Source organism: Ambystoma mexicanum, chromosome 12 (genome assembly GCF_040938575.1).
Source record: "Ambystoma mexicanum isolate Mex_15411 chromosome 12, UKY_AmexF1_1, whole genome shotgun sequence".
NCBI classification, from domain to species: Eukaryota; Metazoa; Chordata; class Amphibia; order Caudata; family Ambystomatidae; genus Ambystoma; species Ambystoma mexicanum.
In genome coordinates this window covers 605,848,831-605,863,115 of record NC_090936.1, presented here as the reverse complement: position 1 = coordinate 605,863,115, position 14,285 = coordinate 605,848,831, and the positions used below count along the sequence as shown (strand labels likewise).

At 47.2% G+C, this 14,285-nt stretch overlaps 2 protein-coding genes across 3 annotated transcripts in view; one reads left to right on the top strand and one right to left on the bottom strand.

Moving 5' to 3' along the window:
• Positions 1 to 14,285, bottom strand: part of LOC138513884 (uncharacterized) — a 588,633-nt gene that overhangs the window by 231,738 nt on the left and 342,610 nt on the right. The gene's annotated exons all lie outside the window — the stretch shown is intronic.
• The window catches only part of SLC43A1 (solute carrier family 43 member 1), a 383,027-nt gene that overhangs the window by 140,808 nt on the left and 227,934 nt on the right, over positions 1 to 14,285 (top strand). The window contains exon 5 of the mRNA XM_069629016.1: positions 7,410 to 7,486. Coding sequence (XP_069485117.1) covers positions 7,410 to 7,486 — 77 coding nt within the window. The remainder of the gene's footprint in view (positions 1 to 7,409; positions 7,487 to 14,285) is intronic.

The window sequence follows — 14,285 nt, the reverse complement described above, 5'->3', positions numbered from 1 at the left end:
CTGGAACATAGCGGGGCGAACCCCTGCTGCAGCACCCGAAACACAGGAGTACATTATACACATTGTTTCCACACGTAATTAGACAGAGACCTTTCTGATTGGAAAACATATGCACATTTTTATTGGAAAACACATGATCACTTTCTTCGAGTCATCCTAACGGGCCGTCCTAGTCCTGCTCAGGCCACAATTATGCCTGGCCTAAAAAATCCTTTTTCCAGGTGGCTCTGCTAATCCCGTGTTACATAAGTCTACTTTTTAAAACCGGTGAGCGTCCTTGCTTCGGTTTCCGCTCTTGCGAGAACGGCCCGCCCTGGCTTACGACTGCCATTTCAGGCGCTCCCATATTTTGTCAATGGAGCGAACAAGGCCACTGCATCAGTTGTTGAGGAGTCCCAACCATCCCTAGTGGAATCAGTGCCCGTCTCACCCCAACTTGGCTGATGCAAGACCGCAGCATGCCTCCTTCTCTAGGACCACCCTGTCACACTTCGGGGCTGGCCCCCCGTGACCTCGAATGCCCCCACTATGTAGTGACCTGTGGCCCTACTCCCTTAGGTATCATGAGCTTTCTTACCTTTTCGGTGCTCCAAACATACCCCTCAGAAACCCCTAGTTGTCTTTGTCAGACAGGTGAAACCCCATCCTTAGCGAGATCTAATCGGGTCTTAATCGTCCAATCTCCTGTTCTTGAAGCAAACTAGCGCTCCAAGCGCATCAACCTCTCCATACTACTGCCGGCGACACCTGTTACTTCCGGTCTAACAACTTACTGGGTGGCCCATTGATATTTTTCGGGAAGTAACTCTCATACCCTGTGTTGAGCCTAGCCCCTGACTTCTTACCCTTCATTGAGCGGTCCGCCTGTACTTAAATATACTCCTTTACTTACTTCCGGGTTACCCATGGTCTTCCCCAGGCATCCCGGGTGGCCGTTTGCCTTAACCGCTCATTCACGCAAGGGGCCCATTGCCAGTCACCCCCAGTCATTTACCTTAAGGCACCACTTCACAGAACATCATGCATTTCCGCTGCTACTTGGACCGGCTCCTGGCACTCGTGTATGCTTGCGGCGGTCCCAGAGCGTCGGGTCCAAGCACCAGTCTTTTTTCTTTTCCACTGCTCCCCTTTCTCAACGACCCTACAGATAGTCATTCCGGGAGGTCCCCTCACATTCAGTGTGTCTTGCCTCACATGCACAAGCCCACCTTACCAGTGCTGCTCTTACCAATGCTTCTGAGCTGTTGCCACACTGAATCAATTTCCAGGCGAACCTCTCCCTTGTCCTTTGATCCTGCGACACAAATGCCAAAATGTGTAGTTTAGACAGTACATGCCCCAACAAAATTGCAATGACAAAATCCCACCTACACTGCGCCTTTGTCTCCGGACCCTACAGATAGACCCGATGGGAGCTCTCCTTGCAATCTGAATGTATTACCAGGAACTTGTCCGCTATAGACTCCCTACTCCCTTTAAATGTTGTAGCCATCTATTCTAATTCTTATGCGTAGATAGTCCCAAATGCACAGAGTTAAAATCAAATGTGCATCTTGTCATCAGTCGGCGTCCTGGTAGCTGTTCGTATGAAGCTGCTAACTTGCACCCTGCAATTTTGATGCCGGCCGACTGGTGCCCAGGAGCAGTAATGCTTCAGTAAATGCCCCTCCCTTGTTACTTATTTCCTTTATAACACCCTATGGCTGTAACTAGCCCATATTCCCATATACTTATCTAAATCTAACTTCCACATAAGATGCCAACCTCTCAATTTGTCCACCATGTATTACCCCTCCCCCTTTAACTATTGTATAGATCTATGCATATTGTAAACTGTAATTACCTCTTTCTGCACCCCTTCCAACCGTGCTGCCATTGCTGCACCCACCAGTACACAGGGATACCCCTTGCGTCCTTCACATAAAATGTGCACCAATGTCAGCGTGCTTTTCCTTAATGCTAGTCTGATCTCACCTACAAGCCCTCAATTGACCAGGAGAGACTACTGGGGAACATGGCGCTAGTACATAGCGTTCCGCACATCCAACTTTCACATAAGATGCAAACCTATCAATGTTTCCACCATTTATTGCCATTCAACTTTTAAATGTTGTATAGCTCTGTCCTAATGTTATGTTTGACCCCAGTTGGTGAGGTGAGCCAAAAATGGCTCCTGGTCGCTGTTGGTATGAAGTGAACCAGGCTCTTCTAGTCACACAGCTTGAGCTAACAGCTCCCGTCTCCCTTCAATTATTCTGAAACCTGCAGTCACTTTTGGGCGAATCCTCATCATCTCCTGGTCGCAACCTGGCTAATCGTGAGGCGGGTAGCTTTAAACAGCCCTGCAACGTACACACAATTGCCCTACCCTTTCCACACATTCCCTGTTAAAAATGTTCACTTCTCACTTACAAGGCCTATCCCAATTCTTCCGAAATTGCATTGCATACCCACTGTTCAGCAGCGTGCGAACCCGTACATCCTTACTAACAACATGCTATGCTAAAAGAACGTCTGTGTATCTTAGTTTTAAACCACCTGAGAGGACACTATGCACTTCACCTCGAAGAAGTAATAAAGCAATGCCAAAATGTATAAATTAGTACCGGTAAAACCAGTGATATAATACTTTCCCACAAATTCCTGCTCAGTCTTCCCTCCACTACTTACCCGGATCAACCCCCCCCCTTGCTTCAGGAAGCGGGATGGCCATGGCCCACTCAGGTCTACGGCCGTTACAGACAGCAACAGAGCAGGAGTAACCCCAGTATTGGAAGAGGTAACCCACGTAGACACCCCTAACCTTCGTGCAGTGCAGCATATCACCATGTCATTAACAGACGAAAGTGAACTGCTACAATGGAAGCTGACCTTCCCGCCATCCTGTCCCACAACACCCGAGCGAGTTTCCACAAGCCCTTAGCAAAGCAAACTTTTCCCCTTGTCCTTTTTGTTTCTAGTCTCCAAGTGTTGGGAGTACTTTTTCAAAATATAACGTTAATTTATCAGGCTTGCATAGTTATCAGGTCTGGAAGTCTTTCATCTTCAAGTGGGACCCACTGTGGAAGTAAGTCATAGTTCTATTCTTTTCTCTTTCACCATTCTCTCTTCATTTGTATGTCGCTGTTTAGTTTTAAGGAAAGGTTGCTGACACAAGGGGACTTTCTATAGACACCAAGTTAATTCAGTAATACTATACTCTTAATTGATAAACATAAATACGAGGGTCTACCCAGTAACCCTTAAAAGATATGTAGTTAAGTGCCCAAGTTGTACAATATGTCTCCAATATCCTCTCCATTAATAACATAATTGTAGCTCTTTTGTAAAACATTGTGATAAGGAAGCTACACGCCCCAAATTGCCAAATAGTGAACACCCGATACATTATACCCATACCTGCGCCTGATGTGCAAATATGCATGCGTCGTCATTACATTCTTGTACCTAAATGATCGGTGGCACACCACATTTGCTGTTGTTCCCCACTTGTAATTATCTGCCAAAGTTGTTAGTGCCCTTGATGCAAGTTGCGCCAACAATTCATCACACACACTAGAAAAAAATACACAATATCATCAAGAAAGGCCAGGTAACCTTGCTGTCCATTTAAAAACGTAAGCTTTGTCTCTGCCAACATTCGCAATACATTGTGTCCTTCCTGGGGGCATACCCCTTCCGCCCGCCTCAGACGGGGGGAGGTGAGCCTGATGCTAGGGGGCCAGAGGGGCAGCACGCTGTGCCAGCTGCCCCTCTAGCGCACCCTGCGTGGGCTGGGGCCCCTGCTTAGTATTGGTGCAAAGAACCAGCATGTGAGTAGACTGGCTGTAGCAGTGCCAGGGGAGAGCGGGAGAAGGCCTATGCTGAGCTATTCCTTTCCTTTCACTCTACCTGCCCTTCAGCAGCCGGAATGCTTTATTAATTGCCTGTGGAGTGGGAATGCTATAATAATTGTCTGGGGACTCAATCCACCCACTTTGGGCTCCGAACAATTGTATGGTTTCTGGTGGTTATCTAACAACCACTTAAAGGATCGAATTGGGGTCTTACCTAGCGTAGATCTGAGGCGCTCTTCTGGATGTGAAGCAGAGCAAATGGCCTGCGAAGGAGTGAGTCTGCTCGCTGTCACCGGGACCAACCACGACACGAGCCTTCTAGAATTTCACTAAGTAAGCAACACAGACCCGTTCTGAGGTTCCTTTATAGTGGACGACATCCAAGATGGCTGCCCGCGATTCATAATGATCTAACAGCCTCCTCTACATTAATCCTTATATTCCTACAGTCCTGATAGGTTTGTTAACTGAGGGTTTTCTAACATTTCCAAGCCACGTCTTTTTACATCTTTTCCGAATTGGTGAATGTCTGGTACTTTTTTCACAAATTCTATAAATTCTACAAAATTCCTTAACAGCATCGAAGTCCACAGAGAATGTGGCTGACACATGCCGGTGAATCCAGCTTCTTCGATTCAAGAGCTGACGAGCTAACACGCCTCCCTCCTGGTGTACAGCCCTTCCTGCAGAACATTTCAGAAGAGAAGAGATGATCTCTTTCCCTGAGGTCTGACTTTCTCTCTCGGAAGTGACTCCCTACAGAGTCCTTGGGCAACCGGTGGCTTGTACATCCTACGCAGTAGACCAAGAGCTGCGGAGAGAGGTCCCTCGAGCTCTGCCTGTGCAGCACCTGCTACCGACCCAACTTGATACCCTGATTCGGACACACGACTCTGGTTTTACTTTGGGAAAGTAAAATGGCTATTTAGGGCAAAATAGAAGCCCTCCACTCCAAAATAGGGTTGAGAGAGAGTAAACACTACAAGCGAAGGAAACGGGAGAGCTAAAACAACAGATGCAGGCAATGAGCACCGGCCCTGGATGGGGGACTTCCTTCCCCTTCACTCTGTTCAGACTGATACCTCATACATCATTCTCAGCTGTAGTCCTCACCCGCCTCTCAGTCCGGGCCTCCCTGGCATGTATCTCCCCTCTGCATTGGTCTACCCTTACTCTGTGCCTCTGATTCCTCGTGCCCTCACCTGGGGCTATCCTGTAGTTCTTTGCTTTCCGTCTGGACTCTCTCGTGGTTCCTACCCTGAGCCCTGCGCATCTCTCGCTCTTGCAGTTCTCTCCCTTCGGAGTGGACCCTTCTTGCTTCTGATTGCACGTGCCTTCACGCATCTCTCTCTGCTGCCCTTCCCTCCCCTCAGACGGTGCCACTTGTGATGTTAAATTCATGTGAGAAGTAAATCGAAGAAAGCTGAGGACCATCCAATGCTTGTCATCAACATTTCTAATCTCGGCCAATTTAAAATGTGGCCTTTGCCACTGAGTGATCGACTGCATATCGCCCACTCATTTTCTTTGTTGCCCCCCGTGCTTCTCTGCCAAAAACAGAAGGAAAAAGTACTTTCAGAAGAGTGGTGGCCCTCTATGAATGGCAGGGTCAGCTGCTACTTTTAGTATTTAGTATATCCATCTCCATTTCCCTGGCTCTTTGTGTATTTATAACTATTTGCATATTTAGTTACATTGATGTTGGATTTTCTTTAACAAAAAAACAGCTTCCAATTTTTCGAGTATCTACATTGAGTAACAGGTATAATAGAAAAATCCAAGGTACATATTTTGTAAGTTAACTTGTGTCTGCACTCTGCATTCACAAAATGCTATTTATATTTGTAAATAAACATATTTATTTATTTATTTGCATTTATATAGCGCTCACACAGCCTAGGGGCATCGAGGCGCCGTTCCATGAATATGTCTTACCTACATCATATACGTGGGCGGTTAGGTTACATTAGCCCGCAAAACATGTCTTGTTTACAGCTCTTTAGGTAAGTGGCTTGGCTACAGTCGCCCTTCAATAGTTAACAAAGCGCGAAAAGTTGTCTCATTACAGTTATGCGTGCCTGGTCAGACCTGGCGGGCGGGACGGCAGCCGCCCGCAGACTCGGGAGTGTGCCGGTCCAGTAACAACAGTGCCGGTAGGCCTACCGGCACCGTTGTTACCGGACCAGCGCACTCCTAATGAAGCCCTGGATCTCTGCTGTAGCGAGTTCATCAATTAAATTGTTCCTGATGTTCTGCATACTGGCCGTTCCAGTCAAGGATGCCCCTTCAACAAGTGTGTGATAACGAGACACGTTTTTCTGCACCCTGCAGCACAATTTACAAATATTCAATCAGGATATCTTAGCCGTCAAAGCAACCAATGTTTCTCTCTCCGGCTTTGATTCAGCCTCAGTCCACGACTCTAAATATTGTGGAATCCTTCCTGTCTTCCCCTCCTGCCCAAGGGGTCTATAGTCATCCCTTCATCACCCCTAGCATCTCTGGAATGCCACTGTTCCTGGCCTGTTGCACCAATGCCGCTATTAGATGGGGGTGAACCAGCATGCCATCATCACTCCATTACCTACAAAGAAACTTTTGCCAACCTGAAAATGTTGGCCAATGTCAGGCCCACTTCGAGCATGACATGTGCTGCTAAAGCACTTGAAGCAATAGTGTCCTCATAGCTCTTCATATCTACCAAAAGAGAACTGCCTCCTGAGCATCCATCATTCAGGCTTCCACCTACACAGAAGCATCGAGCTCATCCAAATGGATATCCAGGGAGAGCTACTCCCATGGGTGCTGTTCACCAAAAAGAAAACATGAAGAGCTGCACTGCCAGAGGTCCAGGCGGGACCTCGGTGGCAGAAAACAAAGAAAACGCACACCGAGAAGTGGTAGGACAAGGACTAGGAGGCCCTGTGCCTCCAAAAGGCATTTCCAGCATCACACCGCCCGTCAAGTAGTATGCCAACCAACCCCTTATCACGAAGGTGATGTAGTTTAACCTTATCAATATAGTGGTGGTCGGAGGTTGAGCCATCAGATAGTTGTAACCCAATTAAAGGTTTAACCCTTATGGAATATATATGGAGCCAAACCCACTAACGTATCCAACTAACCCGTAGGTTTTGTAAACTGGTATTATGTTTTGATGTCAGGGATGACGAGTTTGTAGTACTTAAGCAATTGTTTTTTATTAATATGTCGAGAGCGACGAGATAGCAATGTTTGTATGCTGTCACGGCTTTCTTTCGATATGAATGAAGTTGAGTTTTGCTGTGCACTTTGTCTACTCCGTCATTGAGTCTGGTTTGGATTAACTTCAATTCCTCTGGGCGTATCTGGGATTTTGGAGCCGCCTTAACAGTCTTTTCCCGTTTCCTCCAGTTCTATCCTTCTAGTCTGTGCATCCCTTTGCTGTTCACTCCCCTCTGTGTCTCTCTTGCTCTTGAGTCCCGTTGCCCTCACACGTCACCTCCCGTTTCCTCCAGTTCTCTCCTCCAACTCTATGCATCCATTCGCTGATGTTTCCTTGTGCCCTCTGACGTCTCTCCTTCTCTGTTGCAGTTCTTGCTCCAATCATCTTCCTGGCTCTCTCACTGAATGGCTTCGGGGGAATCTGCCTCACCTTCACCTCGCTCACCGTGAGTTGTGTTATGTGAGATGTTATTATATGCTGCCAGCTTAGCTTTAAGCCATTTGTGATCTGATGGAGTCCACACAGAGCTTAAGTGTGTCCTGCAGGGAAAGGCATCCCACAAGACTCTTCTAAAAACCATCCGGTCCGAAATGTATCACCTTTTACAGGTAGGAAGATCGATTTTGTCGGAGTGACAACTGAAGGGGAGCCCTTCATGCATACACCAGATTTGTTTCACGTTTAAAGTTTGTGAGATCCCCTGCCTATATGCTATGATCATGTTCAATCCCCCAATACTGTGATAATCTCCATCTCTCAAATATTATAAGGCACTCTTATCCCTCAGTACTATGAGAATGTTACCTCCCATCACCAGGAGTATCTCTTATCCTTCTACAGCAGGGGTCTGCAACCTTTGGCTCTCCAGATGTTTTGGACTACAACTCCCATCAGCAGTAGCCATCATATTTAATGGCCAGGGATCAGAGAGTCGTAGTGCAAAACAGCTGGTGAGACATAGGTTGCAGACCCCTACTCTACAATGTAAATCCCCCCCTCCCCCAGCTATTAGCATTTCTCCACCACGATACAGGGGGAATAGCAACACACTATGACTACCCCATCATAAATCTACTGTAAGAATCTTCCTTTACTGCATGCAATGAGAATCTCCCCTCTCCCCATCAGTGGGCATCTTCCATCCCCACACTATGACTATTCCACACCCTCACTACTACGGGATGTTCTACACCTTTAGTGTCAGTATCCCCTTCTGCAATACCGTAAGACCATCCCCTACTCAAACGTTCAGATTCCTCAACTCCTCCGAAATGTGAGCATCTCCCCCACCATTCGGCCGATTGAACATCTCCCTGCCGCTATTCTAAAATGATCTCCCTTAACCCCACACTATGAGAATCTCCCCAGGACCTCCACTATTGCAATCTCCACCTCTCCATCCTAGGAGACTCTCCCTTCATAAAACATGAAAATGACCACCACCCCGTGATTAGCACAAATCCCAAAGTTATACATTCCACTGATCGCCCACATTATGAGACTTTTGCCTTCATGTTATATTGGAATCTCTCCGCCCCCATACTGTGAAACTCCCCTCTGCCCCATGCCCCGGGAACCTCCCTGCCTCACACCGTCAGTCCCCCATTTCCTGCATGATAACAATCAGCACCCCCACACTGTCCCTCTGCTCTTCCCCATACTGTGAACATGTGCCCTTCCCTCAAACCATGTGCATCACCCCATCCCCAAATCTGTGAGCTTCCCTCTCCTGTACTTTCTGAACTTCTTTCCCATAGGACGAGACTCTTCTCTTCGCACGAGAATCTGTTGACATTCTCACTATGAGACCGCCCCATCCGACACCACGAGAAACTCCCCTCCTCTTTGAAAATCTCCACTCCCTCATGTCATGAGTGTCTCGCCTCCCCATACCATTATTAGGCTATTTATTGAGTGTGGATCTAGCTTTGGCAAGCAACGGAGCACTTTACAAGTCACAGGGGTGAAGGACATTGCCAGGGAAGCAGAGATACAAGCGGGAGCAGGGAGCTAGCAGTGGGGTGGCCCAGTTGGCAGCCAGGGAGCGACAAGCAACCAGGGGAAGAAACCGGGGGAGCAGATCCCCCAGCCTCAGGTTATGTGGAGAGTAGAGGATGTGCAGACCTAGGAGTTAGGGTAGGTCTCCATTCGTAATGCTTTGAGAGACCCCACCCTCATACAATGAACTTCCCTCTATACACTATGAGAGTCCCCTGTTATATTATAAGAAGCTCTCCTTTCTGGGAGTTCCTCCCTGGATCATCCTAGTGACCGAGGGTGACCAGATTTCAAAAGTCAAAAAACGGGACAGGGCAACTAACATAAAAGTAGGACTAACTGTTGAAAGTGGTTGTCTAGGCACTACACCTCAGTAGCGGTTGGAAGAGAAGGGGGTTTAAGTGTTACTGTTCAAATAAACACATAATATAATTGATTTATCACAAACGAACACTGTCTTAAGTTGTACAATGCAGCATTTCTTCTGTGTGAGATTGTGCATTTCTGTCTGCCAGCTATGAAGACCTACTACCAAAAACCGGAACCACTGCAGTTTCCAATGGGAACATAATCTTGAGAAACGGGGAAAGAGAACCAAATTCCGGGACAGTCCCGGCAAAACTGGGATATCTGGTCACACTATGCTGGTCCCTACATCATCCTGGTCGACAGCCTCAGGTGGATGTTTGGGCTACAACCGGTTCAAGATTGTTGCTCACTCCTCCCTGAACATTTTCAAAATCCTTTTCCGTGCTGTGTGGTTTTACTATAAAATAGTGGCCTATTGAGTGGCAGGTTTGGCACATTGCTTACGATGTGAGTGCACATTGCTGGGTCTACTCGGAGGGCAAGGGTGGTGTGTGTCTGTGACATTTAGCAATCAACCTGCAAAGACACCCCTCACCACAAAGGCTGTCCTTGTGCATGCAGATGGATGTCTACACACGTGACAGTCTCGGACCTAGGCTCAGGAGCCATGCTTTCTGCAATGACACTTTGCAAGCTCCCTTTCGGTGTAGCCAGTTGGAAATTGACACTGCCAATGCCCGGCCCCCAGTTCATCAACTTCAATGCATGTGAACGTAAATATGTTGTGTCGGAGGTGCAGCTGTGGACCGAGCGACGACAAACACGTAAATCCATTGGGTTCTGTAGAGGAGGTCCCAAGCACGATTCGAACTCCAAACGCCCATTTTGAAGTACCAGGAACGTTCACGCCGAAATATGTGACATATGATCAGCAAATAAACCAGCAGACAGCCGCAGTGGGGCTCTGTCCTGTACCTATCAGACTGACAGCACCTATTGAAATACCAACACCTAAGAAAATCTGGACAGTGAGGTACCCATTGAGAAAACCATATCGACAAATGAGACAGAATGATAATTGTCAAAATGCAATACCTGAAGAAGCCAAGAAGATACTAAAAGAAGATGAATGATGACATCATAAGAACCCGGACTGATTCACATATAGAAGATATGACGACCTGTGAATGATGAAAAAAGACGAAACACCATAGATAAGTGACATCCTGAGTTTAAAGTGAAATAAGTGATTTCAAATGTCAGAAACGTATGCCATGAACGTGATAAGGATATTCAGCCAGTTAAAACGTGTACATATGCAAGGAACTGAAGAAGCGAGAATTCATGAGGGTTGCTTAAGCTTAGTAAGCTTAGTAGTAAGATAGATTGTGGCAAGCGCCACCTATACATATCTACCTCAAAAGGAGCACTTTATACAAGTATACTTCCACTATGCACAAGAGCAGAATCAACCAAAGGTTATTATACGTCCCAAGAGGAGAGCCTCGCAGCAAGCAAATCAAGAATTAAAGACAGAATGAAACTCAGACGAAGGCAAGTCATGCCAAGAAGCCAAGGTCATATCAGCTGAAATAGCTCAACAGTGGATACAATTAATGAAGAGAAGAACAGAGTATCCTATTCTGAAAGGTCAAGATAAGCTACAGAAGGCAGATGGCTGGCAAAATTAAATCAAATACACAAATTGCATGGAGAATAAAATGATTTCACAGTGCTGAAATCACGTGACAGAGCAAGCAGAAGAGATGAAACTTTCACACCTACGCATGGACTTGTGCCATGCCCAGACGCCTTAACTTTTCCAGACCAAGAAGCAGTCTAAAGGCCAAAATACAAAGAAATAATTGACACATGTCCACTGAGGTGATGATTGATGGTTGCAATAATTGGAGGGAGGCTGGCGAGCAGACAAACTCCCTGCACCTGGCCGGTTATTCTGCACGCTGCTAAGCTACTGGAAAAGTATGAGTGGGGTTGATGCCAACCCAATCATAGTGGACCAAGTAATCTAGGGTCCTATAGTTAGTAGAACCAATGAGACGTCGTACTTTTAGTGACCTTCACAGTAGCCGTTTTGAAGGAAGGGTTTGGATGCCCCACCTGACACTGTTTATCCAATCCCCTCACTTTGTTACCAAATACAGATATAGCACCGATATTAAAGTTACCTTCCTAGAACCAATAGAATTGCATGCCAAATTTTAATTGTTACACGTCAGCGATGACGAGTTTTTAGTATAAATTATGTGTTTTTTATTAAATTAATTGGAGTTGAAGCGAGAAGGAAGATCGAGTGATTGCTGATATTCATGAACTCCCCGTTTTTTGTACTTGTCATTAAACAGACTCCCTTTGCCAAAAAATTGAGTTGTCATTATTGATTTGATGCGAGAGTACTAATCTGCATCCCCCTCCATCTCACGGGTGCTGCTTCCTCATCTTAAAGTGCTATTGGGTAACCCCCAGCTCTATGGGCTGGTTGGGGTCCTAGTGCACAGTTCAAAGTAAGGCTCTTCCTCCCCCATCATGTGTGACAGTGAAACCCTTGATTGGGTTCACTGGCCGTATCTGGGATATTAGTACCTGAGTTCTAGGTGAACCGGGACTGCTGTTAATGCACCATGTGCTGAGAAAGCCCATGTCCTTTTCAACATGCAGCGTGCTTTTCGGATCTGCTACATGCGTGAAGTGTACAATGGACAGATATAGCCGGTGGAAGCCTTTGATCCTACTGTGTGGCCACTTTGATACAAACCTCCAAAAGAACAGTGTGGTGGTAGTTTTACCTCTGAAGGTTAATATGTTATCATGGTTCACGTGTGCACATGGTGTCTTTCTCGTGGTAACCCTGACGTTGAAACTCGAACTCTGGAGGTGACAACGTAGGAATGGAAGAGGTGGCCCTGATAATGGGGGCAGGGTCTTCTCCTCCCTACCCCCTGGGTAAGGGGGAGGTGTGCAGGAAACAAGCGTGAGAGGCAGGAAGCCCGCGAAACCAAAGAAATGCCTGCGAAAGAAACAATAGGAGAGGGCGTGCCAGGCGGCATGTAAGCTGCCTGGCGTCCTTCTGCAGGAGACTCCAGCTCGAGCAAAAGGACGCCGCTGCATCGAAGGACCTGTGGTTTTCATTTTTGGCGACCATTGGCAAGATACAGCCTCCGAATGAGTCGTAGGAAAGCCTGAAGGGTCTTCGCTCGTCTCTGGACCAGCTCTTCTTGGGGGGCCTAAGTGACAGGGGCACTGGAGGTAGCAATGAGGGCTCAGCTTTCCCCAACAAAACAGCACTCCCCCAGCCCAGGAACATCTGCATGGGCAGGCGGGGCTCAGACGAGAAGGGTTGGGGGAGCTTTGGCCTACGATGGACTTGGTTGGGAAAGGGGAAAGCAAGGTTTGGACACGGACAAGTCGCTGCACCTTCAGAACTATTTTCACAAAGTTTGTTTTCAGTGTTTTGAGTTTATGATGTTGTGAAAATAAATCTGCTGCCTTTTTATGCCAACAAAGAAGACATGTCTCATTCTGCACCTTACTGGGTGGGATATCAAAAGGGGCAAAGAGAATGAGCAAGTGTGTTGGTACAAAGATGGACAAATGCCCAGGTTATTGGTCAATGGAATTCTTCCAGTCTCCAGAAAGTATTTGTTATTTCAACTGAGAAGCTCCTGGTGGTGGGGGTTATAGGGTGGGGCTGGCTGTAAGGTCTACATTTGAATCTAAAATGCATGCACTGGGCATTAGAGAAGATATTATAAAGGTTGCATCAACTCACATGTTTGATTTGTGGTCTGCAACGCCAACGACAAGGCTTCACCCTGAGCGTAAAGACTTACTGCAGGCTTTACCACACATGAATAATACGTTTGTGGCCATTCAACCTTTATAAGATCTAACTCTACATTTGACAGGAACATAAAGGCTTCTCTTGGGGCCTTGGTGTGTCAGAAGGTATGGGGCAGTCTCCAGCTCAGCGTCATCTCTGCCCATTAAAATAGCCTGGCCCATTGTGATATGCACTCACCCCAGGAGCACACGGGGGACTATCAGTCTAGCACGTGAGAAGCGAGCAAACAAATTGCCCTTATGTTATTGTCATTAGTAAAGGGCCGACCGCATCTGATGCAAGCATAATTGGAGTCAAAGCAGGGAACGAATAAGGGCTGTCACTGCAAAACTCATTTAATTGTATGCGAAAGGGCGCACTGTGAAACTGTGCCATGGGTTAGTGGATGTTATGGTGATTGGCTGAAATGTGCCATGCCCTGATCCTACATCTATTGTGTGTGCATTTAGAGTCTAACAGAGATCTGCAGCCGTTGTCTCACCAAACGTTTTGGACTACAGCTCCCATGATCCTTAGCCTGCCTTCTCAATAGTGAGGGGTCATGAGAGCGGGAGTCCATAACATCGGGAGAGCCACAGGTTGCGGACCCTAGAAATAGGAGAGACCGTGTGAGTCTGCCTCGTACAATAAGAAATAATAAAACACGTCTGAGCCCGTTCATTCAATATTCTCAGAAATGCAGACTGTGGCAAAAAAGAGAGTGCCTAGAAAGATACATGGACACAGGTAACCCCTGTGTCTACTGGGCTTACAAGCAGTTGGCGGAGCCCTGGGTGCCCTTGCTTGCCTGGCCTGCCACATCTTAGGTACAGATTCACACGCCTGCTCTGGCAAGCAGGTGCCCCCTGTGAGGACGCCGGCCTCTGGTCCCCCAGAAACCCCGTTGAGCACCTACCCAGCCAAGGCGGTGAGCAGGCAGATGGGGATGATGGGGTCAGAGGGCGGTTGGCAGGTGGGAGGGGGATCCACAGGTGAGCAAGAGGGTGAGTGGGCATCTGATGGGCATGGATAACTGAGTATGGGGGTGTGTGGAGCGGCTGGATGGATTGGCTGCTAAAAATGGGAGAGGCCTGTC